The sequence below is a fragment of the Pyrgilauda ruficollis genome, unplaced genomic scaffold (assembly GCF_017590135.1).
Source record: "Pyrgilauda ruficollis isolate IOZ18807 unplaced genomic scaffold, ASM1759013v1 scaffold2, whole genome shotgun sequence".
NCBI lineage: Eukaryota > Metazoa > Chordata > Aves > Passeriformes > Passeridae > Pyrgilauda > Pyrgilauda ruficollis.
The window spans coordinates 28,198,284-28,216,774 of record NW_024519206.1 but is presented as its reverse complement, the minus strand read 5'-3'; the positions used below and the strand labels follow the sequence as shown (position 1 = coordinate 28,216,774).

General features: G+C 41.7%; 2 protein-coding genes across 2 annotated transcripts in view; one reads left to right on the top strand and one right to left on the bottom strand.

Moving 5' to 3' along the window:
- Positions 1-14,655: 14,655 nt before the first annotated feature.
- Positions 14,656-16,664, bottom strand: LOC121353019 (basic proline-rich protein-like). The gene is made up of 2 exons (XM_041466510.1): positions 16,572-16,664; positions 14,656-16,233 (listed from the first exon to the last, which is right to left on the bottom strand). The coding sequence occupies exons 1-2, from the start codon at positions 16,662-16,664 to the stop codon at positions 15,340-15,342; spliced, it is 987 nt and encodes a 328-aa protein (XP_041322444.1). The 3' UTR covers positions 14,656-15,339.
- CUL1 (cullin 1) overlaps positions 15,849-18,491 on the top strand; it is a 52,486-nt gene continuing 49,843 nt past the window's right edge. The window contains exon 1 of the mRNA XM_041466149.1: positions 15,849-15,962. The gene's annotated coding sequence lies outside the window, so the exon portion shown is untranslated. The remainder of the gene's footprint in view (positions 15,963-18,491) is intronic.

The following is an 18,491-nucleotide window of genomic DNA, read 5'->3' as shown; positions in this document are numbered from 1 at the left end:
CCTAGAGACACCAAGCAGCTGAAAAAGCTGACACAAAGCTGGACCAAGACACTGTCAATGTGTCAGGCACCACTGTGGGGAGCAGAGGTTTGGAGACAGTCTAGTATGTGGGTTGTTTCACCTCTTTAAAATGGTCATTTTACTTCCCATTTCCAAGTGGAGACAGCACCATGCTTGCTGTGAAGCGAAAGCAGCAGCTGAGCAGAGAAGGAAAGGGCAAGGGGGAAGAAAAAAGTTTGTCTGTAAATCTTTTAAACATGAGCTTATTGAAATGTTGACATCTATGTGGAAACAGCCAAGAACAAACCAACCTTCTTGAAGAAGCCAGCTGTGACCTTCCTGGTAAGTGGAGCATGTCTTTGTGGGGACAAAAATGTTCATGAAAGATTGTATGAAATGAAATGACGAAATTTACATATATATATATGTAAAATATCTTTAGGAACTTGGTATTTCTATGTTAGCTTTTATTTGAATTGATAACATTAATTTTATTTCTATTTGCAACATTCCAGAGGGGGCGAGCAAAACCAAAGCCACAGCATCTAAGTCATGGCCTAAGCCTAGGCTTAGAGTGGAAGTCAGATCACAGTCATAACCCAACCCATGTTACCTGGGTATGATAGCATCCCCAGAATCTGCCCTGCTTAGGATGCTTGGGTTATTACAAAATACTCCTGCTAATGAAAACAAGTACCCCAGAACAGCCATCAGTTTTATCCTCATAGCTGGTGGACCATATATAACTCATGCTAATAATTTTACATTTCTAAATCACAGCAAATCCATAGTTTTCCATTTCTAAATGGAAAAATGCAGAAATCACTGTAAAAGATAAAATCAGACAGGAAACTTGCAGGTGAATAATTCCATTTCTTTAAGCATCTTTTGTAGTATTTTCTAAGCATTGTTTTAATTGATTTAAGGTTATCCCAAACAGTGAATGTGTTCTTTCTGTTCTGCAGCAAATCTGATTAGAAAGCCAGTTAAAATTAAGAGGATGCTATTTTGACATGTTAGTCTTTTTTTCAGTCTCACCTCCTGCAGTCTCAATCCCCCTGAACACCTTGATCAGCTCAGGTTGGATCTGCTCCTCCTTTCCACTCCACAACTGCTACAGCCTAGTGAACATGTCATTGTTGGACAGCAGGATACAACCTCTGCTGCCTCTCTCCCTCCCTTTCCTTAGGTAGGCTTCATATAGGTCCCTACTGAACCCCAGGAAGGCAACACCTCTTCTGAGGCCTGCAACATCAAAAGCAGGTGAGTCCTGACAGAGCTTTCCTGCTTCCATACCGGCCTCTTTCCTACTGCTGACATTCACCCTTATCCAGGCAGTAATCCTGCTGAGATCAGGCACCATGGCCAAAGACCTGCCCAGCAGCAGGAGGGCAAGAAGGTTCAGCATCAAGCCAACCACTCCACTTCTCCAGACCTCACTTCTGCCTTTCATAAATAGTCATGGTCTTTTCACTGTGTTTTTGAGATCTGCAAAGGAATTTGAAGGAGTTATTGATGCCAGCTATAGGCACTGCCAAAACAGGTTATTGTGTATGCATAGACTTAATCCAGCTTTCAGATGATATGGAGCTAACAGACCCAGCCACATCCTTATAGGCCTCTGCCAGGTATGTTACTCTGGCTTCTGTAATGATATGCCTGCAGGAATGCAAGATGAAGCAGAGCTTACAACAGAGACACCCTCTGAAAACTTGGGCATGCCACAAACAAAATTATTTGCCTGTTTGTATTTTGTAAGACTACCCATGGTACCATTGCACTATGTATATTCAAAAAACCCAAGGATGACCCATAATTAATGAACAGAGTTGACATCTGGAAACCCCAGATCTGAATGATGCCTCTCCCAGGTTTTCTATGCAACTTGTACCAAGCTCCTGCAGATAAATATTTCAAAACCAGTGGCCTGACTTTAGATACTCTAATAAAGTTGGTGTGTTTGCCAGAGCCACTTAATTTAGTTGCTGCATATAAGCTATGCAAAAAACTGTGGGTACTCAATAATTCTGATAATCAGGCTGCTGTTTTTCTTTTAGGTTACTAAATTGAGATACATCTCAGCACAATTAGAAATTCATCTTTGTAAACCTTGTTCTCTGTTTTGATAAAATTTGCCCTTGAGAAATGTTATATAAGCATGTAAAGCCTAGATGAATATCAAGTTAAGGACCAGGAATAGCATATTTCTTGTCTGTGTTTAATTGTAAAATGGAGCTATGGGTATTAACCTGATTCACCAAAGGCATTAATAAGCACATCCATTAAATTTGTATATTGTTAATCTTCTGTTTGTGGCTCTGCAAGATCAAGGACTTTTTGATCAATTGAAACTGTCCCCTGAGCCTATCCTTCACACCAATGATATCTTCTCTTTTTCATGTTCCAAGGATTGTCTTTCAGTCTTTGAAGTCAACCTGAACATTTTCTGTTGTGTTCTGAGTCTTATCATTCATGATTCTCAAAGGTAAATGAGACAGAAGACAGAGTTAAACAAGTTTGGAAGACTAAAGAGGCAGTAAAAAGAAAGACACAGATAACTGGAAAAGATAAATATGAATGAGTGAAATGCAAAAGGTTAATTTCAAATTTCATAAGAGCAACAAAATACCAAAGAAGAAAAGTTCAGAAATGAAAAATATCCAGAAAATCAAGGACAAATGTCCAGAACTAGTTTTGTTGTTTTGCTTTGTTTTGCTTTGTAATAGAAAATGTCACATAGCCTACTAAAACATTTAGGATTTAAATGGAAAAAAAAAATTGAGGTAATGAAATAGAAAGATTAGTAAAGAAAGACAAAATAAAATGGAGAGAAGGGAAAAAGAAAATATTTGTGGTGACTTATATTGCTTTTTTAATTATAGAAATGCAAATACTTAGAAAGTTACAAAGAAAGACATCAGCCCTTATTTAAAAAGTCATGATTACTACACAGTTTAGCTGTAATGGCTTTGGGACTCCTCAGCTTTTCATAGATAAAATCCTCACTGTTCAGTACCTAAGAATGCTACAATATTATAAAGCAATTGCAGCAGATTCTGTGATTACTGTGCAACAATAATTCAATAACTTTTAAACATGTTCTTAAAAATGCAGGAACTTGACATTAATAATTATTAATGCAATAATATTACTATGTAGTTTTAATGTTAATATTTAATATAATATTAATGCAGAAACAGTATTTTTCTGATATAATATTATAATTTTTTTATCTTCTGTTTCAAACAAATTTCTTCCCTGGGCATATTTATTTCTCTGGGCATTTAATTTCCCTGGGCAGATCCAGATGTCACTGGTTTCTTGTCTGACTGTGCTAGACCCAGCACCAGAGACAGAGTTCATAACCAAGTGAAGAAGGCTTAAAATTGCCCATGAAAAAAAAAAAAATGGGGGGGGCTTCACAATCAACAATATCTGTCCTGTTCTGGTGAGTAATTGCCCTTCCTATTCCTGGCTTTGATGTCATTTCACAGAGCTGCAACAGGGTACGAGACTAGCAGGACTTGAGCACTTCCATTGTTGGGCAGAGTTGGTGGGATTTACATCATTTTAGCATCATGAAGGTAAGGTGGTTGTCACTCCTGTACAAGTACTTTCACTGGTACTTGTTTCCCTAAAACTCTCAGCAATCACTGGTTAGAGCAGAGGTTAAAAACTTGTCCAGTTCATTGATAGCTATAGAATGGAGAACAGTCTCAATTCACGAAGTAGCTGAGTCCTTGCTGAAATACATTCCTGCATCTAGTGATCTCTGCACAGGCTGTGGTGTTTAAGTTCATAAATATTTGCTTTTGATCAACATTTAAACACAGAGGCAGTGAACAGTTCCTGGTGCTATATGAGGTACTGAAGGGCCTGTGATGTTAAATACCAGCTCCCTGCCCATCTCTGTCCAGCTGGGTGTGTGTTACAATTCAGGCAAAGGGGCAGTTCTGTATTACTTCAATATGTCCCCTTCTCTGTGCTGCCTCCATCTACCAGTACAACACTTGCAATACATTTTCCTCTGACACACCACATTTTTCCAAATGCTTTCAGTACTGAAGTTTCTCTATTTTTTTTTTCCCAGAGCAAATTCTGTAGAGCTAATAAAGAAACAAATGAGAGGAAGGGAATCTGTTCCTGCAGGCCTTTGAAAAGAAATTTATCTATTTCAACTTGAAAATCAGAATTCAGGTAGTATTTTTAACACCATGTCCATGCCTAACTTCTCTTTTAATGCATAAGGGGCTTGGAACCTATGTGTTTTGGGAAGTCTCCCTGTGTACTTGCCTCCATCTTTAGATGTGAAAAACAGGATCTTAGAATTTCAGTGCCTCTTGCAGTTTCTTACAAAAATAGTGCCTCCCTACAACACGGATGCACTTTGAAGAGAATTGCACAAAATTATCACTGAAAGATTCTTAGATCCTCTCTTGTCAGGATCTTATAAATTAAACAGAAATGTTAACATGCTTTTTTAGTTGCTGTGGTGTTTCTGCTATTGGTTTATTCTGGTATGTTGATGGCTTCAATCAGACCAGCTGATTGCTTTCTGTTAGGCAATATTTCTGTAAATACTTTTGGTATTTTATACGTATGCTGCAGAAATTCAGACTGCACCTGCAACTAGCACTATGTTTTCAACTCTTTCACTGATCAGTTTTTCTCTGTCTCACACTCCTAAGAGAAATCAAATCTTTTCACTCCATCATGAGCTGCTATAAAAACTTGCTTCCTTGAATTTTTCACTTTCCACTAGCAATACTCAGAGCTGAAAAGGCACAACAGCTATATGGAACACTCTGCAACCAAAGACTATGCTCATGAAGTCATGGAAGAATAATCTTGCTAAGTTTCTGTGCTTTTTTATAAAGGATCACATTTTCAAACTTGGAGCCATAATTGTTAGGCACTTCTATAAACCTCCTTCAGTGCTGAATACCAACAGCAGGCACAGAAACTTAGATTTCCTCAGCACCTCTAAAAGTCAATCTACATGCAATTCGGCTGCACAAATATGAGGCAATATACCTAACCCAGCTCTGAAGAGTTGTGCTATGCTATACAATAAACTTCCAGCTTAAAAGTGGGACATTTCAAACCCCCCTAGCTATACTGAAATAGAAACTATGCCTGTTAAGATACCATTATTGAACGGTTCCTTTCCTCCTCCTCTCCTTCAACCAATCCACTATCTTTGGAAGCACAGGCACCATCTATTCTGGGCACCACTGAGTTCCAATAGAGCAACACCGGTACATTAATGACCTCTGATGAAAATATCCTAATAACCAGCACATGGGAGTAACAGAGAGGGTGGGAGTCCCGTTTCTTCACCACATGCCCCCACACATACGCAGATTACTCATGCCTAACGGCACACAGGGACTGCGCTTTTTGCTGGAGCCAGAGCTCAGAACCTACCCATCATCTCCTCCCGTTGCTGCATTTACAGCTTTTATTTAACAAGAATTTAGTGAGACTGATTCGTGATGCCTGGAATTTTGGAGGGTAACAATGTCAGGGACAGCAAACAAAAACAACAGCCACCATATGTCCTTGAAGAAGATCACACAAGCCTTCTGACCAGCCTCAGCAATGTGAAGCAGCCAGGACTCGAGCATCTCTAAGTAATTTGTAATGCTTTGTAAAAATGGCTGCCCAAACTTAATAGGGGAAGATCTGTCAAGGTCTGTAACTCCTACCTTTAAGTAAATTCTCAAAATCTTAACAAGAAGGAATGAGGCTAATATAAGACAGTTACAGTAATAATACTTTCATAGAGCTCCTTAAATCTCTAAAAATTGAGAGGTCATTACAAAATAGGAAACACTTGACTTTACACGATCTTTATAAGGGAGATCAGTATTGCTTTGAAAAAAAAATTAAAAACTGACATATGAATCACTTTATTAAAAGTTGGTATAATTTTAGTGTTTGTTTAATCAGAAGTAAAGTGAGAACAGATCACAGTTCTGAAGTAATGGAGGCTTTAATGATAGGGATTGAGTCACTGAGCAAATGAAAATTTTTTGCTCACTAGAGATTAATTTAACAAATACTAATTAATAGTTCTGCTAAGTGCTAGTTTCTGAATATTTTGAAAACCAGATCAATAACTAACTATACTTCAGTAAAATAAGGTGCAAGAATGTAGATTCACACTTAAACATCTCTCTGTGTGTACTTCCTTCATTTGGACAGTAACAGCTTTTCTGGAGATTTCTGTAATAGGGTGTAGCCTATTGGCAATGGTAGTCTTCTGCTACTGAAATAAATCTTGGTTGCTTTTCCAATATTAAGCAATTGGTACTCAGGATGTTTCAAATTAAATGGAAAGTTGTTCACATTTGTGTCAAAGAGGAGTGATATTTAGCATCTCAAACATGTTTACACCAGCTGCCCTGCCTGAATACATAGAAGTTTTGTGGTGGAGCTTGGCTGCAGTGATGCATCAGATACTACCAGACATTGACCAAAGACATTGATGTTAAATATTTGGCAAAACCAAAATTATTCACATGGAAAACTAAGTCACACTTAACATTTTATTCACTTATGTGTTCTAAAGCATGGTAAATATTCTTAGAAAATCCATTGAACACACTTCTTGAACGGGGCAAATACAAAAAACCAATAAAACCCTGAGTAGCCAGCCCAGCACGTGTTGTCTAGAGCACCTTGGTAATTATTAGTCCCAGCTTTATCAAGTGATCTTACACAGAATGGAAACAAAAGGAACAATCAGTATCGTATTTACTGGTAAGAACACAGGAAAAATAAGATGTCTGCAGTCCAGCAGCTGGTCTGTGTTTGGCCTATAACTCTACAGCTTGTGAACTGGCCACGCACAGCGTGTACTGTGAGGGTGTACAAAGCACCTGCATGCTTTACTGACTTTGATGTCATTAGAATTATTTCCAAATGTTTTCATATGTTGTCCCCCAGGGATTAGTTGCCTTGGGAATCACCTGTATTATTTACCATTATTTTCTTACTGACATAGCGTGATCTTGACTGATAGCCTTAACTGGTGCAGAGGTGGGGGTAGTGTACTTTTTCACTATCAGTCTCATATTCTGATGTAACAAAATTGCCATGATTTTAAAGATAAGTAATCCTTCCCAAGCATACTGCCAAGCTTGTGTTAAAAGGTCAACATTTATGCTATTTTGTGTCTTCAGCAGAAAAAATAAAGCCAACAGGAGTTAAAAACTGATCTGCATAGTGCCGAGGGGTGTGTAGTGGCATAACACTTACCCTGGATATGGCATCTGGGCCCAAACACTACATGTAGCTCTCGACAAAACATTTTGTTCTGTTGTCTTGCTGTATTGTATAATTGAAGTCTATGAGGCTCATACAGATAGGTGCAGTCATAATAATAGTAATAACAATCATTATTATTATTATTATTATTATGTGGGAATACCTTGTTTCCAGAAACCAAAATACAAAACCAGAGGAAAATTAGCACGTTTTCAGTTTTTTCGGGCTACTTTTGTGTGTTTATTTCTAATGGGGCTAGATGTGTTTTGGTAATGTCTCTAAGTAAATGGCATTTTAACTGTCCCAGATTTTAATCAAGTTTAGAGCTATCACAATTTCTATGATAAATTTCAAGGAGTGGAGGCATTGTTGCCTGTAATTATTGCTCAAGTGTACTTATAATGGCTTTTTGGAGCACTAGGTTTTTCCCATACTAATACAACTATTATTAATTTTATGTAGTCTTTTCTTTAGCAAAGAGATAAGAGCATTTATTATCCAGCAAAGTGGGCTAATATTGCAATGATATGCACAAAATCCTCTGTATATTGTTGAATTTAAAAAGCAAACATAATGACAAATAACTAAGAGCATCAGTCATAAACAACACAATGTACTTGGTTTATTTTACAACAGCAATTTTAATTCCTTCATAATTGACTTGCAATTTACCATTTTAAGAAAAAAATGTACATCATCTATTACTATCTGGGTTTTGTGTCCTTCACTCTGAAAAAACACAAGAGAATTAGGGTAAAATTTATTACTTGCTGTACTGAGTTTAAGTCTACCACTTTTTTCTTGCAATGATGTGAAAGTAGCTGGTATTAGCCAACATAATGGGTCTCCAATCTATAAAGATTCATCAGGTTTTTCTCAGACTTCTGAGATAGGAACATTAAGGCATTTTGGCAGCTCTCATTAGGCAAAGCACTAAAATCTGTCTGATCTAGACAAGAATCACACAAACTATTTTTGGACATTTAGTGATTATACTACCTCAGCAAATTAGCTCAAGGTTTTGACTTTACTGAACCTTTAAAGTCTAGAGAACAAGTCCCTGTGGTCAAGAGGCCATCCCTGTCCTTGGAGGCCAGGCATTGTATACAGCTGCAAGGCAACCCTGTCAATTCATCTGGACATCCAGACTATGTAAAGAAAGGAATTTATACCATGCGTATAAATGAGTTCTCACCAGGGCTTTACACAATCCACATCTTTCCTATGGAAAGGCTTGGAGCACTTCAGAAATCTCTTCTGCTTTTGTTACAGAAGGGATTTAGAAATCTTCTGGTGTTCATTAACATATGTCTAGTTTGGGAGTTTACCTGTTGTATTACTGCAGCTGATCTCAAATGCAACACACTTCACTGATTGCTGCTTAATTTCATGTTGTTAACAGGCCAGTAAAGCACTCAGATCCCAATTTGCTTTAAGCCACGTGGACTGAACAGATCTTCCCTGCAACACTCAAGGAAAACAAATACTTGGCTCAGTTGTGTAGATCAGTTTTAAACACCTCAGAGAAATATCACTGAAGGAAAGGATCCTGTATAGAGAGTAAAGATTGTGACTTTGAGAACATATCACCCCAGCAAGTTTGTTCACACCCTTGGAATGCATAAGGACTGTTGGTCTCTCCCCCATAAGGTTTATTTCTTGAGTGGTTTATGGAGGAAAAGGGAAAGCCATCCTTTGTGTGTCATTGGAGATGTTGGTGTAGGTTACTGAAGATGGATGGATTCCTATGTGAAATAAGGAAACACTTGTGTCTGTCTGAACAAACTGTTCTTTTGGGCAAAACACCATTATTCACATTGAAAACAGCAGTAGAAAATGTTACTGCCTCTGCCCACTCCTGGTACAAAACAAGCATAATGATCTCTTAGAAACAACCAGGAAGAAAAGATGCAGGCACACAAGCACACATCTATACCTATGCCTGTATCTATTCCTCCAGTGAGCTCCTGAGTTAGTGCAAACAAACCTCACATTCCAGCAGCATTGGTAAGTGCAATGGAGGGCCTATGCTGAGGATCAGCTAGAGACAGCAGAGCTGTATCCAGACAAAGCTGGAAGAAGCTGCAGCAGCAGCGCTCTTGCAAGAGCTGCTCATAAGCAAAGGCAGGAAACAGAAATCATGAAGGAGCAGCTTGTTTCCAATTCATGAGATGTCCAGAACTGGTACCAAGAGGGAAGGGTCAACCCTAGAAGTAAAGGCTCAAGAAACAGTAGCCTCCCTAGCTGGGAGAACAGCCAGGCCATGGAGGAAAAGAGGCAAAGGATTGAAATCTCTGTGTCAAAGAAATACATTGCATGTTCAGTAAAGGTCAGCACTGCTGAGTTTTGCAGTGCCAGGTGAAAGACTGGTGTCCTCTGGCACTGGCTGATGTGTCTGTATGTGAGCCTCACTGTCAGCCCCACAGCAAGGGTCTTTTCATGGAAAGAGCAATTTTCAAAGCCTGTAGATCCCCAGGAGGTGCTGGAGCTCCTGTCACTGTCACAGGTATCCAGAGACCCACAACACAAATATCAAAATCAGGAACTTGCAGAAATTTCTGTGGCAAAGGCTACATTTCAGACAGCTTTTCAGGTATCATCTGATTTCCTGACCACACAAACCACCTGTCTTCTTATCATTTCTGCCAACATTCATCTTACATTGATGCCATGCATTGACATGTACAGATAACACATTAACTTACTACAAATCATTCTCTTAGGGATTGTTTCAGACCAGAATATTAAGGGGTTGGAAGGAACCTTAAAGACCATCTACTCCCAACCCCACTGCCATGGGCAGGGAAAATTCCCACTAGAACAGGTCTCTCCAGGCCTTATCAACCTGGCCTTAAACACTGCCAGGGTTGGGACATCCACAACCTCCCTAGGCAACCTGTTCCAGCACCTCACCACCCTCAAAGTAAAGAACTTTTTCCTAATACCTCTCTCAAATTTCCCCTCTTGCAATTTGTACCCACATATTTAATATATTACAATCCACTAGGTTTACCTGTCAAGCTAGTGAGAAGTTAGTATACAAACATTTCCTCCACCTACTTTCTTACTAAAAACCTCTACAGCACCTAAACCACAAGGTTTAAGCACATAAACTCTGAAGTATCATAGCACTGAAAGAAAAATCAGAAGCTTGTCAGTATTTAAATACACTACAAAAAATCTCCTGCCACACTTCTTACTAGACCTTCCTACTTTTAGGAATTCTGTGTACAGAGGTTAGACTCAATGCTGATCAGAGAGAATCTAAATACCCTACAAGAGAACGTGTCCTGTGAAGCATCTCAGTGGGCTCAAACCAAGGAAAGTGAGCCTGAATTTTCAGCCTGAGGAAGAATGCAGTAAAAATAAACTCTTGCTTTGAATATGCTGAGTGTGAAAAGCCAAGCTGTGGCTTGTTCCTGTGACACTGCTCTTCCTTGTTCTCTCTCCCTCAGGTAAAAATATAGTGAGAAACAAGTTAAGTCCAAGGAGCAGTGTTCCTCTATGAAAAATGTTCATACAGAACATCAATTTCCTTCATTACACATGCTGTGTCTGTGAAGAGCTGCCTGTTCATCATCACAAAATATCAAATAACTACGGAAAACAAACAAATGAAATATTAGCTTTACTAAAGATCAATGAAAGAGAGCTCAGCTACATTAGCAGCAGATTAACTACTACTCAAAATTAAAAAAAAAAAAAAAACAAAAAAGAGAAGCATAACCAAGGTTGTCTTTCAGTCTGTAAAAATTCCTACAAAGAAAGAGCTTTAATGAGTTAAACCAATGCTAAGTCTTGGATCTCAGGCCCAAGAGAAACGTTCAGCCCAGTGAAGGACAGGATGGAAAAAGAAAAGGCAGTGGATCCGTGCATTATTTGTGGCAGTCAATAGCAGAGGCATTAGTAGAAGGAGACCATTTTTGATTGAAAGCTTTTAATCTAGAAATTATTGCAAAGAAAAAACCAAAACAAAACAACAACCCAACCAAACAAACAAAAAAACTACCACCATCTTCTTTCTATTATGAATTCCCAGAGCACATGTGTGCCTTTAGATTTAGGAACAAATACTCTCCATTTTGGAATTTAAATATCCTAAAGTTGAGAACAAGGTGACTATTTGCTCATCTTCTACGCAAGGATACGTTAATATTCTTTGCTCTGGATGGGCAATGATGCTTCACTTGTCATGATCCCATTCTGCATAGTATCTCCACATCCCTATTTGAGGTCAGAACTGTTAGAAGTGATTAGGCCAAAGTGCTCATGGGAGCAAAATATGGTTGTAGCTCCCTTGTAACTCAACTTTCTTTTCTCTGTTCCTCTTCTCTGCTCTAATGTTGGAATTCAGACCGCTGCAAACCTCTAAAAAATCATCCAGGTGACAGACAACCTGTCAGAGAAGAGAAAAAAAACAGAAGGCTTGAGGAGAGCTGGTGTGCCCTCTATACACACGTTTGTACACATATTGCATTGTTCCTGCTGGTGATACAGCCAGAGTGTTTGACAATTGACCTGTGCTTATAAAAGGAGCAGATTAACCAAAGGTTACCATGTTTGTGAACGCTCCTAGTCTGCCTTTTTATTCAATATAGGAGCCTGGCACTACCTGTCTGACACATGCAGGGACTGCCCTTTGTGAAGAACAATTTGATCTCTGCAAAATGTTTTCCATCTTCCCGCAAAGGTTCACAGCACAAGAAGCAGCAGAGCAGTGGAATATCATCTGTCATTCACAGATTCTTTTGGGCACCTTTGAATTTGGAAGCACCGAAGATATCTCTTCTCAGTTACTTTATACAAATGTGCATGACAGACTGAGCCCAAGACTGATTTACAAGCAATCATGGAAAATCCTGAAACTCAAATGTTCTACTCAACAAAAAAGCTGAAGAAATTGGTAGTATTGCTCACATACTGTACAGAACTTTCCCAAACATGTTGTTTTTTATTTCCTGTATCTTAGCTTTCAACTCTCCCAAGAAGAAACAGTAAGGAAAAACATGACTGCAACCTCTCACTAGCTCAAAAACAGAGGCTCTCAGAGCTAGGGAGCAGCTGGGGCTCAACTCAAAACCAGGAATAAAGTATTTAAATGGGGAACCACCACTTAGGAGCTTAGCCAAACATTCTTTACCAAAGCACCAAGGAAAACAAATCTGCCAGAAAAAGCAAGAGATGTTCAATACAGCTGTGCAACCTTTACCAAATCTGGTTGTCATCTACCCTGCCTATACCAAGCCTGTCTTCCGGGATGTATGGAGGAGGTGGTGTAAGTAATTACTCTTTTCAGACCACCACTGCACATGTAACTAGCAGGGAAAGTATCCCCCAAATCAGCCCAGACTCCTGAAGGTAGTAATAAACTAGCAGTCGCTGCAACTCTGTGTCTTTGAATGACTCAGGCTTTTCTTCTTTGCTGAGGGAGCTACCTACTTAAACTGACTGCAAACATTGTCATGATAATTTTCTTGCTTAGTGTATGCTGATTCACTGCTGATGCAACAAGTGTGAGACCTGCAAGTTATTTTGAAAACAGGCCCCTCTCAGCAGCACCGCAAATTCATTTTAGTAAAAAAAAAGACTGGATTTCTCTCATGAAGTCTGTCTTTGAAATTCTGGCTGCCTCAGTCTCTAAGAGAAGCTTCTGTCCTTTTACGCAAAGTATATAAATTCCATTGGACAATTCAAAATGCATGAGCCATCCTGCTATGAGTAATTTGTTAATAGGTATTTTGGCATTCAATTCCCTGCATTCAGTTCCCTTTTCTCTCTGTGATCACTTACCTTGCTGCTGGAATTCTTTCAATGGTTGTATGAAGGAGCCATGTTACACACCATGTCCGAATTGTCTAGTGAACCTTTTTTTATGGCCTACCTTTTCAGAGTGTCAACTCAGCTACCACTACCATGAATAAAATCAGAGAACTGTGCCTTGTCTCTATAAAGTGAGCACAAATCATAATGCAGCCCTGGGAAAAAAGATAAACAAATTTTGATATTCCAAACTGTCACATCTCAGGCTTGTACAGCAGTTAATCACAAAAGCTAAAAAAAAAAAAAAAACCAGTTTAGTGCAAGATGGTGCCAATTCAGGTCTTTCTTCTCCCCTTAGTTTGCTCCCTTCCTGTCATTTCTCTTTCACCTTTCTTGCTGTCTATAGCTCTCTTGTCCCCTTGTTTTAGGCTTTAAAACAATGATGCCTTCACCTCTCGCAAAGAGAGTTGCTGTAAAACACAGCACCAAGACCTAACTTTCCAAGACTGAAAAATCAGTCCTTATTTTTCATTATCAGACCACCCTCCTTTGGATTTGGTTCCTGTTCCCCAGACTATTTTGTTTGCCCTCACTGTCCCAATCTTTAGCACACCACGCTGATGCCAACCCACACAAACTGTCTTCTACTACAACTCATGTATGTCAGCAAACCAGAGATTTAGTCATGCCCAGGAATGGTATTTGCAAAGTATACCGACACAGGCAAAATATGAGCGTCGTGATGCCACCCAGCTGACTGAGACAGTGTCCCTGCTACACATTAAACAAGTTCCTCAGACAGTGCTCCTTAGTCAGCACTGTCTCATTGGAAGAGCTTTGTCACTGACTTTGCTTGTGTCCACTTCAGTAGGCTGGGCTATGGGAAGGCATTATTATACAGGGAAGTAATTTTTCCAGCACCAACATGACTAAGGACCATTAGCTTTGAGAAGGCAAATTTTCAGAAAAGGTGAACAGCTGGTAGAACCAGAATGCAAGTGAAGCATTTTGCAAAGAAAAGAAATCTTCTCTTTCTTCCTATTGCTTCCCCATTTCTCTTTCCTTTCCCAGGAAGCTACTGAATTTAATGGGTTTAACTCTCGATACTAGTATAAAAGATAAGCACTTTTTATAACATCTTTTACAAACCTTGGGTTTTTTTCTTCACAACACTGCTCCAGCAATATAATTCCAGTCTTCAGGAACAAATAAGACAGAACTGACTCCAAAATATTAATTTTCTGAAACGTCTCTTAATTTTAGTATGATTTTGTTCCATCAGTTTCATACTCTTAGAAAGAAAATATAACTGTCCCACTTCCAATCTTCACTTCAATAAGTGAAGCAAGTTTGCTAGGAGGTTTACGTTTTAGTATCATACATTAAAGTTATCTACAGTAGGTAGTTCTGCTTTAATTTGTTTGCAGATTGCAAACAGGTTCATGTAACTCCATATCCCTCAATAAGTCAGATCAAATGCCGTCACACATCTTCCAAGCAGCTCACAGCTGAACAATGTAATTTCCTTTCTTTCAATTTCTACCCTGTTCTCTCTGCAGTGTTGTTTCCAAGTTGTCTTCTTACTACTCTGAAACTCACAATTACAGAAATATTTCTATGCTCTTACAAAAGCCACACTTCAATCAAAGTTTTCAAGGCAATGTTCATGCACTTAGAGGCAATGATTCCTGATGTGAATAATTCAGAGGAGCTTCACAGTTTGGTTGAACACTTGCTAGACAAAGACACACTGTTAACTCACAGCTGTACCATCCATTCGGACTCCCAGACTTAGTGTGGTGTCATTCACTGTGTACAGGACACTTTAGAAACCTGTGTTTCTCATAAATACAGAAGCAGCTGGTTAGCTATGGATGGAGGAAAGTCTTACCATGTCATCCTGAAACACATGGAATAGAATGTTAAGGGTTTGGAATGGACCTTAAAGATCATCTAGTCCTAACACCCCCTGCCATGTGCAGGGATACTTCCCTGGCCTTAAACACTGCAAGGGCTGGGGCATCCACAACCTCCCTGGACAACTTATTCCCTTGTTCCAGCACCTCACCACCTTCACAGTAAAGAACTTCTTCCAAATATCTAACTTAAAATTCTCTTTGTTGAATTGTACCTATTACTCTGTGTCTTATCACTACAGCTCCTGACAAAGAGCCCCTCTCCAGCTTCCCTCTAGGATTCTTCAGATACTGGAAGGCTGCTGAGGTCTCCACACAATTTTCTTCTCCAGGCTGAACAGCCGCAGCTTTCTCAGCCTGGGCTCATGGGAGAGGTGTTCCAGTCCTTTTATCAGCTTCGAGGCCTCCTTTTGGCTTGCTCCAACAGCTGCATGTCCTTCTTATGTTGGGGACACCAGAACTGTACACAGCACTCCAGCTGGGGTCTCACCAGAGAAGAGTAGAGGGGCAGAATTACCTCCCTCGCCCTGCTGGCCCCAATGCTGCTTTTGATGCAGCCCAAGTTCGATTGGCTTTTTGGCTTGAGAGCGCACACTTGCCGGCTCATGTTGAGTTTTCCATCAACCATCACTTCCAAGTCTTTCAGCTCATCCTTCAGCTCTTCTGGCACTGGACTAACTTGGGGAGGGGTCGCAGCAACGACCCCTCGGGCAGGGCAGGGCCTGGCAGCCAAGGAGATGGCGATCGATCGGTCGGTCGGCCGGCCTCCCCCGCGGGCAGGCTCCGCCGGAGGCCGAGGCCAAGGCCCAGCCCCACCGGGCCCTGCCGGCGCGGGCAGCCGCAGCCCCGGTTCCCCCGCCCGCCGTGAGCCGGGGCGGGGCGGCTGCGAGGGGCGGTGCCTCCGCGATCCCCGGGCCGCGCCGGGGGGAGGCGGCGGCGGCGGCGGATCCGGGCCCGGCGGAGGCGGAAGGGGCGGGCGGACGTGGCCCTGACTCTGCGGGACGCGCGATGCTGGTGAGTGCAGGGAGGCCGCGGCGTTGTGTCGCAGCGAGGCCTGGCCCAGCCTGGCCTGGCCCGGCAGGACGCGAAGGCTGCGGCGCGGGGCCCGGCACTGAGTCACGCCGCGGGGAACGGGGGCAGGGGCGGTCGGGCCCGGCCCGCCTGCCTTTCTTCTCCCGGGCGCGCTCCCGGCCCCGGAGCGCGGGGGCGGCGGTGGTGGCTGCCCGGCCCGCTCGTGGATCCGGCCCCGGAGCCGCGGGCCGGGCCGGAGCGGGGAGGCCGCGAGCTGCGCACTCAGAACGCATCGCCCCCGTCGGGGTGCGGGAGCGCCCCGCTGGCTGCCCCGGCCCCGCAGGATCTGCCCGACCGCCGGGGGGCTGCCTGCTCCCTCCCTCCGTCCCCGGCCTTCCCCCGTGACCGCGGCCCCCGCATGGCCAGGGCGCCTCGGTGGCTGCCCCAGCCTTCCGTCCCGCCCCGGCGGCTCTCAGACCTCGGGCCCGTCCTCCCGCAGCCCTCGCTGTGCCCTCCTCAGCCCCGGGACTGCCCACCCCAGCCATCCCAGGCCCTGCTCCTCCCACGCCTCTGCCCTCTTTTTTCCCTGTGAGCTTTTGTCCGTAACCTCACCGGACACTGTTTTGGGGAGTTCACCTGCTCTCTGTCCTCCCTGTCCTTTCCTGTGCTGCTTCCTTTCACCCTGTTCATCCCAGCAATACCCATAGCCCTAGTGATATTCAGGTCTGTCTGGGAGCTTTTTGGTTGTACCTAGAGACATTCCCTAGTGCTCACAGTACCATTGTGGCTGGGGGATTTTTGCCACAGTTCATCTTGGTCAACTTCTCTAGGTTTCTCTTGCTCTCAAGGAGTGTGCGCCAGGCTTCCCCTTGTTGCCACCTACTGTTGTGGCCTTACCAGAGAAGGTGCCCCGTAACCTTTTGTTTTTCTGTTTGTATACTTATTGTCTCCATCCAGATGACTAGTCTTGCTTTTTTTTTGTTTCAAATAACCAGCTCATTTGTTTCCCAGTAACATTGCCACTGCAAGCTAAGTGTGTCCTGATTGGGATCCTTTCCCCATCCTTCTTGTTTCCTCTTGAAGTAATATTCCAGTACTGTCATTACCTCTCTGTTACCTTTCCCCTTCCAATTTTCTTCTGCCCAGTAACCATTTCCTTCTTCATGTTTTTCTGCCCTTCTGATCTTACTTTCCTGTCATTAAAACCTTCCTCGTCATCTCACCTAATACTCTTTTCTTTGCACATACTCCTTTCCTCTGTAGATTCATATGCTGTCTCCCCCACTTTGTATTTAAATCCTCTAGCTATGCCTTTGAGGAGAAAGGAATTTTACCTTAGGTTATCTGAATACTTGTGTTCTGGTTTCAGCTGGCATAGAGTTAAATACTGAAAGGGTAGAAATTAATGACTTGTTTTACCTTATTTTGTTTTTATTTTTTACTGACTTCTTAAGCAACTTTTCCCTTGGTGTGTGTGTTCATATATAATCATGTACCTCAGCCCTAATACAGACATGTGCCCTGATGCTACTCGGGGAGAAAAAATTCTCTATTGGAAATCCTTTTGGCGGGACTGGGAGGAATAGTCCATGGGGGCCAGAAATACTTGGTGGCTACATAGCTTGAGTTAGGCCAAATAATGTTTGTGATACCATATTGTGAATTGGTACTTAGTTGAAATGGAGTGTATTTGGGATGCCTCCTCTTTGAGGAAGTAGCAAGATACTATACAGGTACCACGGTATGGAGTTTTTACTCACAATGAACTGCTGTAATGTTGTGTGTTGATGATTACGTGTCTGTGTGGCATCGGCACTTTGTGTTTCTGATGGTGACTTCAGCAGAAAGAAGTCTTTTCCGTCTGCTCTGTAGCTTCTTGTTTTCAGTATTTGTTGTTCAGCTTCTTATTTTGTGTGTGTCTTAGTTGCTTTGGTTCTTAAGATTGGTTACGTTTCACAGTCAGCTCATGACCACATGTTTGAGGTGCAGTTTAAACACTGGACACACTTGTCCCATGGAGGTGTGGTGAGCACATTTAATCTCAGGATTAATTCGTACACCTAACTCTAGAATCCCAGTTCCGTGCCTTGCATTAACAACGTCTCTGGAGGAAACTTTCCATTGCTTGTCCAGGGATCATGTAGAAAACAGTCTTAGTTTGGCCTCCTAAATTAGGCATGTGAGTTTTGCTCTTTGGCTGACAAAATAGTGGTGGTGGTTTAGCAAAATGATTCTTCTTCCACCTTGCTCCTTTGGATGCTGATTTGAATTGGCCTTAAAACTTGGGCCTGTTGCTCAGACAGTTGGCATGAAAAAATCACATTGCTTTGTTGTGTTATTAAATAACCTAAATTCATTTGAGGTAAATGGATGCACACCCTTATTTGGGTACTGCTTTGGGGGTGCCTCTTTTTTGATTTAGCTTATTTGTAGTCTTCGTGCAAGCTCTTGGATTTTAGATGTATTATTATGAAAACAATACTTAGTCCTTAGAGAAAGTTCTCAGATACTAAGCTTAAGAAGTGTTATCCT